General features: G+C 35.2%; 1 protein-coding gene across 1 annotated transcript; it reads left to right on the top strand.

Annotated features, from left to right (window-relative positions):
- Positions 1–4649: 4649 nt before the first annotated feature.
- On the top strand, positions 4650–7398 carry LOC124924925. The gene has a single exon (XM_047464908.1). It carries the CDS (start codon positions 4650–4652, stop codon positions 7224–7226), a length of 2577 nt encoding a protein of 858 aa, XP_047320864.1. The 3' UTR covers positions 7227–7398.
- Positions 7399–11331: the final 3933 nt, after the last annotated feature.

Below are 11331 nucleotides of genomic sequence, written 5' to 3'. Positions count from 1 at the left end.
AGATGAGATGAAGTCATTGCAAGAGATGGGCACATATGAGCTGGTGGAATTTCCTAAGGGCCGAAAGGCATTGAGAAACAAATGGGTGTTCAAGCTAAAGAGAGATGAAAATGGAGAAATTATGAAGTACAAAGCTAGACTTGTTGTAAAGGGTTTTGGACAGAAATAGGGCATCGACTTTGAGGAGATTTTCTCACCAGTGGTAAAGATGACTTACATTCGTACAGTGTTAGGTCTAGTAGCTAACTTAGACCTTGAGCTTGAGCAACTTGATGTAAAAACTGCATTTCTTCATGGTAACTTGAAAGAAGAGATCTACATGGTGCAACCAGAGGGTTTTGAAGTGAAAGAAAAGGAGAACATGGTTTGTAAATTGAAGAAGAGTCTATACGGGTTGAAACAAGCTCCGAGACAGTGGTACAAGAAATTTGACTCTTTTATGATGAGTCATGGGTACCATAGAACCAAGGCAGATCCGTGTGTTTACTTCAAAAGATTTTCTAATGGAAAGTTTCTGATCCTTTTACTTTATGTTGATGATATGTTGATTGTAGGACATGATGCTGAGAAAATAGCAATGTTGAAGAAGGAGATGTCCAAGACATTTGACATGAAGGACATGGGCCAAGCACGTCAGATATTGGGAATGCAGATTACTCGTGACAGAAAAGCTAAGAGACTTTGGTTGTCACAAGAGAAGTACATTGAAAGGGTGCTTGAAAGATTCAACATGCAAGGAGTAAAGGAAGTAAGTTGTCCACTTCCTAGCCATTTTAAATTGAGCAAGAAGATGGTCCATCAACAGAGAAAGAAAATGATGAAATGTCAAGTGTTCCATACTCCTCAGCTGTAGGGAGTTTGATGTATGCAATGGTTTGCACTAGGCCAGATATAGCGCATGCAGTCAGTGTGGTAAGTAGGTTCCTCTCTAATCCAGGAAAACAACATTGGGAAGCAGTGAAGTGGATTCTTAGATATCTAAGAGGCACTTCCAATTTGTGTTTGAGTTTTGGAAATGGTGAAGCTGTGTTAGAAGGTTACACAGATGCTGATATGGCTGGAGATCTAGATCATAGAAAATCCACTTCGGGTTATGTGTTTACTTTTGCAGGGGGAGCCGTGTCATGGCAATCCAAATTGCAGAAATGTGTGGCTTTATCAACAACAAAAGCAGAATACATTGCAGCAACTGAAGCTGATAAGGAGTTATTGTGGATGATTAGATTTCTCCTAGAGCTTAGTATGCAACAAGAAGATGCAATTGTTTTCTGTGATAGCCAGAGTGCCATAGATTTGAGCAAGAATGCTACATATCATTCCAGAACTAAGCATATTGATGTGAGGTTTCATTGGTTAAGAGATGTAATAGAAAACCAGCAGATGAAGTTGAAGAAAATCCACACGGATAAGAACCCGTCAGACATGTTTACGAAGATTGTTCCAAAAGACAAGCTCGAGCTTTGTTGTCGGCTTGTCGGCATGAATACCAAATGATGACTTGAAGATCGGTGTACCTCTCTCCGTGGGCTAGAGGGGGAGATTGTTGGGCCTTTGGGTCCAGCCCAATTAGGCATTTAATAAAACAAGCAAAACCCTAAGAATGCTGCTCATTCTATCACTTCTAGAGAGAGAAGCCATTCTGCAAAGAAGAGAAGAAACAGAGAAGAAGAAACAGAGGAAGAAGAAGAGAAGGAGGCAGTAGATCTCTTACATTTTCACCTTCAGGTTTCAATCTCTTGTTATCTTATATCTAGACTAGCTTAAGTCTGAATGAATCTGGTTTTCTCTGTTTGTATGCCTCAACTTTGGGTTTAAAGTTGAGAAGAACATTTGTATCTGTTTCTTGCTTATAGTGAAATATGCTGGTTGGCCCCGTGGTTTTTTACCCTCCAGGTTGAGAGGGTTTTCCACGTAAATCTGGTGTTGTTTTGTTCTGTGTTTGATCTTCTGTTTTAGACTTGGATAACCTGTGCATTTACCCATCTCACATTGCTAGATTACAGTATAAAAGTAATCTTCATTTCAAAATTCCCAACATATTGTGTGCTTTTATCTATTTTTAAGAATTAGAAAAATAAATATTAAATTAAATTTATTTATTTTATAAAACTTTTAGATTATGGCACATTTTTAACATAATAATTTTTTTCGGGGTGGATTTGAGCACACCTCAACCATAACGTAGATCCACCTTGAGTAAGTCGTTGTTGTACGTGTCACGAGAATATTGACGACTCACTTACTATTGTATTGTCGAATGGTGGAGTATTACTGTGATTCATTAGATGATGCCCGAGTCTTTGGATAGTTATTGAGAAGTTTGGATTGATGCGGTTAATATAACAGACTTACATATTGAGTTATTTTCCCAATTATTCTGGTGGACTATCTAGTTTGAGATAAATCGACGAACCTTCAATTATCGTAGTTGTCGGATGCATATCATTCATAATATTGTTATTATGATGTTTTTCTGAGATTCGTTCCGGAAAGTCTATGTAATCGGTTTGGGAGTTAATTGTTTTTTTGAAGACCTACGAGTTCGATAACCTGTTAGGTAACGAAATTGTATTTATTTATTTTATCATTATTTCATTGATGTTTTATTGTTGTGTTTAAAACGAAAATAATTAATTTAAAATAATAGTTTAAACTTATTATATTTAGTAGGGATAATATTGTCCTAACAAATAGCTTAAATTTTCAGTCTTGTTGCAATTGTGGCTAAGGGACTTATAACAAGGTCAGTCCTAGGGTAAACCTAGAATGTCATGGGCTGCAAGCCGAAATCCATTTTTCATCCGCCCAAATTAAGTATCCCACAAAGCCAAGCCGGCTTATAACCTATGCTTATTACTTGAAGAATGAAATCAATTCTACTTACAAAGGTGATGGACTTGAAAAAAAACATTTCGGCCATGCCTACAATTTTACACAAAATGAAGTTTTTCAAATTTTCGAATTTTGAATAAAAAGAGAAATAACCTGACACTCACAGTCATGTCTCCGCTTCAACACAAAGCGCTTCTAGATAAAATCGAACCTGTAACATTTTAGTCTTTTAAGCCGACTTTTTCTACGGGGCTATCTTGGTGTGTTTAATTTTTTTAAATTTTATAATGTGTTAACGAGTTTATTTAGTTAACTCTTACAATAATAAGATTTTACGAGTTTACAAATTTTTAAATAATTTGATTTTACGATTTAACAATATAAAAATGAATTTATATTTATAAATTAAATAAATTAATGTAACTAATTTTGTAAATATAATTTTTTATAGTGAATTTATATATTTTATTTTAAAATTATAGTGAATTTATATATTTTATTTTAATAAATTTTAGACTTAGTTATATTTGTTAAGAAATGATGAAAATATAAAATACTTAATTATATTTATTATAACTTAAATTCTTATATTTTCAAATAAACACTCGAATTTACAAATTTATAACCTAGTACAATTTTAAATAACTTGATCTTGAATGATTTCAGAATAATGGAAGAGGTAAAGTTATGTGGAGCTTTATCTTTTATTGGTTAATTAATGACAACTTGATTATTATTATTATTATTATTTTTTGTCTTATAATGAATAACCTTAATACAATCTATCTTCCTCATCTTGAATCTCATTAATTTAATTTGATTTCAAAGGAGGTTAAGTTTAAATTTACAAGTTTTGTTATAGTTTCTTTTGGATGAATTCATGATAATATATAATGATGCTTAATTTTTAAATTGTCCGGATTGCCGGGTCGAGAGCTGTGGTTAATTTGGATATATGTGAGAGTAAATTGATACTTGGGTCGGATTGTGGGTTGACCCGTATGGTTCGAACTTGCAACCTAACAAAACAAGTATAACCTTTTAACCAACTAGGCTAATAACACTTCATATTTTAAATTCAACCCAAAATTTGATAAACGCGTGATATTTTAACAATATAAGTTCAACTTTTTAACTAATATATATATATATATATATATAATGATGATTAATTTTTAAAGTGTCTGGATTGTCGGGTCGAGAGCTGTGGTTAATTTGGATATATGTGAAAGTAAATGGATACTTTGTTCGGATTGTGGGTTGACCCGCCCATAAAATTTTTATCGTAATATTTTTTCACAATTTTTTATATTATTATTCGTGCAAATGCACGGAATAGATGCTAGTTAAGAGTAAAGATACATGTTATATAATTTTCACTAGAGATTGAAAATCTAATAATATAAAGATATATCATGTTCTTAAACAAAATAAATAAATAATAATAATAATAAATAATATGCAGAAGACTAAGACCAATCAAGTCATTGATTAAAAACTCAATTTTCTTAACGGTTATATTAAGTTATTGTTTGAAGTAGCTGGCTGAGTTAGTGGAAAGCAGAGCCATGGACAAATGAATAAAGAATGAATTATTATTATTATTATTATTATTATTATTATTATTATTATTATTATAGGGATATTTTATACAAGTTGGTTCAATAATAAATTCTGAATTCTCTTTTAAGTCAATGAAGGATCACATGGGGACCAAGTCAACCTTGGAAGTTGGCAGCTAAAGATATGTATAAAAGGAAGATTTCATTCAAGTAGTATTTCACACCATCCAGAGTTTAGTTTTCAAAAAATCTAAAATGGAAATGAAACATTTCAGCCACGATCATGCCCTGACTCTTTACCATATGGCTGAAGGATCTGAAGAAACTCTGTGCTCAGGATGCAAGCTGCCCGGCCTAACCACGGCTTACATGTGTTGGCAATGCCAATACTTTCTCCATGAACAATGTTTCGAAGCAAAACGATCCATCATTCATCCTTCTCACCCATCTCATCCTCTTACTCTCCTCCCATGCTCCACTTACCCATCTTCTTCCTTCCTCTGCAGCTCCTGCCATCACTCCGGCACCGGATTCTCTTATGCCTGTTCCCATTGCGACTTCGATATCCATCTCCACTGCGCCTACACCACTTCCCAGTCCCAACCCTATTCTAATTATCAACCAACATCCCAAACCTCCCAGTTTACTTACCCGTCGGCGCCGGAGGTTTCAGAAGCCTACCCGCCACCACCTTTTCAAGTTCAACCATACCATGCTCATGCTCATGCTCATGCTGAGAATGCGCCGATTATGGATGCATACCCATCACTTCCACAGCCGCCCTATGTTCCACCTTATGCTTTTAACGACCATGTCATGCCAAATCCTCGTGAAGCTCCGGAGGTGAATCCAAATCCTATGACAATTTCATCTCCGATTAAAGACCAGCCCAATTCGAACACAACCCATGTGGCTAAACACTTCAGCCATCAGCACGCGTTGCGCAAGAGCAACATCGAGGAAGGAGAAGAAGGTGTCCTCTGTTCTGGATGCGAGCATTCCATCTCTGAAAGCCCGGCATACACCTGCACTAAATCCAAATTCTGCAAATTCCGTCTCCACAAATCGTGCTTCGATCTCCCCAAAGAGATCAAACACAGATCTCACATGGCTCATCCCCTCACTCTCCTATTCGCACCGCCTTATAAGAGCTACAATCCGGAATTCACTTGTAACGCTTGCTTCAAAACCGGGAATTCATTTCTTTACCATTGTTCTTTGTGCAGCTTCGATCTCCACGTAAACTGTGCTTTCTTAAAGGATTCCGTGAAACAGGACGACCATGAACACCCTCTGTCTCTTCTCTTTTCTTCGCCATACGAGAAATCCAAGGACGGGGATGATGATGTTATTTTCATGTGTGACGTTTGTAAGAAATTGGTGGATTCTAATTGCTGGGTTTATTACTGTAAAGAGTGCGACTTTGGGATTAATGTTGGTTGTATAAATGCTGAGATAGAGAGAGGAGATGAAGATGAGGATTACCAGCCTAATTCGAACACAACCCATGTGGCTAAACATTTCAGTCATCAGCACGCGTTGCGCCAGAGCAACATCAATGAAGAAGAAGAAGGCGTCCTCTGTTCTGGATGCCAGCATGCCATCTCTGAAAGCCCTGCATACAAATGCACCAAATCCAAATTCTGCAAATTTCGTCTCCACAAATCATGTTTCGATCTCCCCAAAGAGATCAAACATAGATCTCACATGGCTCATCCCCTCACGCTCTTATCGGTACCACCTTACAAGAGCTACTATCCGGAATTCACTTGTAACGCTTGCTTCAAAACTGGGTATTCATTTCTTTACCATTGTTCTACGTGCAACTTCGATCTTCATGTAAACTGCGCTTTCTTAAGGGATTCCGTGAAACGGGATGACCATGAACACCCTTTGTCTCTTCTCTTTTCGTCGCCCTATGAGAAATCCAAGGACGGGGAGGATGAAGTTATTTTCATGTGTGATGTTGGTAAAGAGTTAGTGGATTCTAATTGCTGGGTTTATTACTGTAAAGAGTGCGACTTTGGGACTGATGTTGGTTGTATAAATGATGAGATAGAAAGAGGAGATGATGATGAGGATTACCAGCCTAATTCTAACACAACCCATGTGGCTAAACACTTCAGTCATCAGCACGCATTGCGCCAGAGCAACATCGATGAAGAAGAAGGTGTCTTCTGTTCTGGATGTGAGCATGCCATCTCTGAAAGCCCTGCATACATTTGCACCAAATCCCAATTCTGCAAATTCCGTCTCCACAAAGCGTGTTTCGATCTCCCCAAAGAGATCAAACACGGATCTCACATGGCTCATCCTCTCACGCTCCTATCTGCACCGCCATATAAGAGCTACAATCCGGAATTCACTTGTAACGCTTGCTTCAAAACCGGGAATTCCTTTCTTTATCATTGTACTTCGTGCAACTTCGATCTCCACGTAAACTGCGCTTTCTTAAGTGATTCCGTGAAACGTGACGATCATGAACACCCTCTGTCTCTTCACTTTTCCTCGCCCTATGAGAAATCCAAGGACGGAGAGGATGAAGTTATTTTCATGTGTGACGTTTGTAAGGAATCAGTGGATTCTAACTGCTGGGTTTATTACTGTAAAGAGTGCGACTTTGGGACTGATGTTGGTTGTATAAATGATGAGATAAAGGAGGAGGAGGAATTGGAAGGGGGAGAAGATGATCATAATAATGATGGACTTACGCCAGCAGAAAGGTTGTTGAAGATGCAAAATGAGCTTCAAATAATGCAATTTCAGATGCAGATGAACCGGAGGTTGAACCAGAGCATTATCGGAATGGGGCAGAGTCTCTGTAATTTGTAATTTGACTCGTTAATGGTCGGGTCTGGAGTTTGGAGTGGAGTGGAGAAGGTTGAATCACATTTTTATGACAACATTCAAAAAATACTGAAATAAATTGTTTTCAAAAAAATTTATAATTTGTTTTTTCAAACTCAGATCAAGCTCTTGATCGAAATCTTTTCCTTTCCTTGTTTTTTCAAGATATTCCTGTATTAAAAAAAAACATATTTTAAAAAGAGTAATATATATATATATATATATATATATATATATATTTAATAAGTGATTTTCTTGATGATGAATATTTATGTAAGGAATGTTTTAAGTTTTACTTTGAGTATGGCTATCAATTGTGCAATTTTTGTTTTGTTTCATCATCGTGTAGTTTTAATTCTAGAAATGATTGTTAGAATGTTGAGAAATCGGACTAGTATAAAGTTATATAAGTTAGGTATAATATATAGAATTAGATTAGACTTATAAGGAAACTTATATAGTATAATGGGAAATTTGATGAAATGGCCCTGATAATTAATGTAATTCAAAAAATGGACTATGCCTGATAAACTTTGCAAAGAAGGGTCTTTTTGTCCTGCGAAATGTCCGTCTTTCCCCTGTGACTGCACTTACTCGAATTACACTTACGCGTAATACACTTACGTGAATTATACTTACGCGTATTACACTTACACAAATTACACTTACGTGAATTACACTTATGCGAAATGTCCATCTTGACCAAGGGTTATTTGTGCTTTGTCTTGTGATAATTTTTGGGGAATCAATTGGATTCCCCCTGTCAAAGACTTCTTTCCTTGGATGTTGGGAGTTCCAACTATAAAAAAGGAAAGACTAATACAAAAGTAAGAAACATCTCTAAGATATTCTCAAATTTTTCTACGAATCCATTGAGTTTTGGTTCAAAAGGCAGATTGTACTCAATTTACTATCTGAAGGCAATTGAAAATAGTGTTTGAAAATTGTTTATCTCTTGCAGGTGGATGAGTTTCAGAACACAATTGAGGATAAACAAAAGTGTATGATTGAAGATTTAAACCGGATAGCAAATGATGAAATCGAGAGCGCGGGGAAGGAAGTTGTAGGTGATTATGAAGTAATGGCGGTTGATTAGTTAAATTATGTTTTTGCACTTGTAGGAAAATGTTATCTTACTACAGCAATGTTTTCTTAGTCATTTGGATTTCTAATTTGACAATGGTTCTAGACTTGTTCATGTAGCTTTCTGTCTCTTAAAAATTATTTGGAAACACCTTATCCAGTTTCAAATATGGGTTTGAACAAGAAAACGTCTATAAATTTATTTGAAAACTTTAATATGGTCGCACATCTAATAACATATATATAACAAATAAAATTTTAATTGGACTGTCATCCTAACTTCCGTGTAGAAACATATGTATATAATATATTTAAAAATCATTACACAATAATACATATAATAATGTATGTAGGTAAAACTTCTTTCTATATACACCAAGTGCTATATAACAGTCATGAACTTGAGATTTACATCATCTGGGTTGAACGACGTTCATCCTCTTCTTGTTGCTATTTCAAGATCCTTTTGTCCAAATCTATTAGCATAAAAAATATTTAACATATATGAATGTAATGAAACCATTATAAGAAGCTTTTGTAGAACATTAACAATAATAATAATAATACATTTTTCTGTAAAGCTTTCTACATCCTTCCTTTTCTTGAGAACCCCAAATCTCTCTTGAATCTGAGCACCATCAACATGATAACTGTATATGAGCACATGAAAGTTGAAATCACCTAAAATTGATCGAAATGGTTTCATGTATCCAATAATATTTTCAAAAGGCAATACCACCACCACCTACCTGTTGAGGTGTTCCTTGCATTGCGGACGTGTTTTAAATTCCAGGTAAACGGGTCAGGATTTTCTATTATGAAAAAGGGTTAGAGTATAAATACTTTTTTGATATTTTTATTATAACATAGTAAGGTTGAGAGAGAGTGAACAGATCTAGGGTTTTTCTACTTTCTTCTTGTTCTTTGGCTGATCCAGAGAGAGAGGTTGATGGAGCTTTTGATTGTCGAGTATTCCAATTATTCCTAGTGTAATAACTTCTTTTATTTGAGAGTAGAGCATGTAAGTTTCTACTATTGATATTTCTTTGATTTAGTGAAACTTATCCCTCCCGTGGACGTATGTCGATTTTGGCCGAACCACGTATATTGCGTTGTTATTGTTTTGTGCTATTTCAGTTTTGGTAAATCTGTTATTTGTTATAGACGATTTCAGAACTAATTTGTCACATGTTTGATTTCTAATAAAATCCATAGTTTTGCTGTTGCAAAACCCAACAGTGGTATCAGAGAAGTATTGATTGGTTATCTGTTTTAACATTAGAGTAGAGTGCTATGCTGATTACTTGACGAAATTCAAAAAGGAGATCAACTGGTTTCTTTGTTGGGGTTTTTGTCAGTTGTTAATGCAGTAATAATAGGAAAATCTAGACTTAATACGGTGAGTCTGAATTGTATAAACTACCAGTAATGGAAACTGATGATTAGTAATCTTTTAGTTTAGATGATTTGAATGAAGCAATTGAAAATGAGGGTGTTAGACCTGAGACTACAAAAGAGGCTAATTAGAAAAAGACAGATAGAAAGGCATGCCGCTTTATTCGTTCCTGGGTTGGTGTAAATATTGTGCATCATGTTAAGAACGATACTACGACGTATGGTGTATGAAGCAAACTTGAAACTCTCTACGCTGAGAGGTCAGTAGGGAATAAAGCAACACTGGTACGAAGGCTGGTGAATCTGAAGTACATTGATAATAAATCAATTGCTGAGAACTTGAATGAATTTCAAAATATTTTAAATCAACTAAGTAATATGAAGATAAACTTTGATGATGAGGTGCAAGAACTTTTAGTCCTTTGATCTTTTCCTACAAGTTGTGAGACACTTTTTATCCAAAGAGATCAAATACAAATCTCACATGGCTCATCCCCTCACTCTTATAAGAACTCCTACAATCCATAATTCACTTGTAACGCTTGTTTCAAAACCATGAACTTTCTTTACCATTAGTCTTCGTGCAGGTTTGATCTCCACATAAATTGCACTTTTTAAGGGATTCCTTGAAACTGGATGACCTTGAACACCCTTTGTCTCTTCTCTTTTCATTGCCCTATGATAAATCCAAGGACGGGGAGGATGTAGTTATTTTTGTGTGTGATGTTTGTAAGGAATCCGTGTATTCTAATTTATAGGTTTATTACTATAAAGAGTTCGACTTTAAAACTAAATTTGGTTGTATAAATGATGAGATATAGAAGAGATGAGAGGAGGGGAGAGAGGATGATCATAATGGTGAGGATGGTCTTCCTATAAGAATTTTGGGACACATATAATTAAGTGAATGTATATATTCATCAATTATAATAAGTCAAAAATTGTGTGGTTTAATTGTGAAATAAAGAATTTGACTTCAGAGCATAATTTATCATAAATAAATATTGTGAATATCATATGTGTTGAGTTACGTAACTTACACTTATAATAAACTTTACAATTGTTAATTAGAGTTTATTGGATTTGTATTTGGTTTTGAGTTTACACTTTGGCCTGATCAAGAGTTATTTGAGTTTTTTTACCTGAATGTTTACCCTATAAATATGTAATTATTAATGATTTACATAAACAAGACAAAATTCTATAGAGATAAAGTGTGAGGCAAAAACTCTATATTCCTTATTCTTCTTCATAGTGAAATCTGGTGGCGGCTGAAGTGGACGTAGCTCAATTTGAAGGAACCACTATAAATCTATGTCTTCTTGTGTTTTTTTTCTTGAGTTTTTTACAGGTCGTTTCAAGTAGGTCGAATTTGGGATATACAAATCCTAACAATCGGTATCATAACAGTTAGGCTAGATTTGAGCATTGGAACAATGTCAAAAGAGAACAATATAGTACATTGATTGGAAGATTCGATGTGACAGATTATGCCTTTTGGAGGATGCAAATTGAAAATTATCTCAATGGAAAGAAATTTCATGTTCATTTGAGTGAGAAATCAGAGAAGATGGATGAAATTGAATGGAAACTCCTTGATAGACATGTTTTG

The sequence above is a fragment of the Impatiens glandulifera genome, chromosome 2 (assembly GCF_907164915.1).
Source record: "Impatiens glandulifera chromosome 2, dImpGla2.1, whole genome shotgun sequence".
Lineage (NCBI taxonomy): Eukaryota > Viridiplantae > Streptophyta > Magnoliopsida > Ericales > Balsaminaceae > Impatiens > Impatiens glandulifera.
Note: the sequence above shows the minus strand (reverse complement) of the source record. Positions and strands in the feature narration are given on the sequence as shown.

Excerpts from the sequence above, each read along its gene's own strand:
- LOC124924925 (XM_047464908.1), top strand. The coding sequence starts at position 4,650 with ATGGAAATGAAACATTTCAGCCACGATCATGCCCTGACTCTTTACCAT.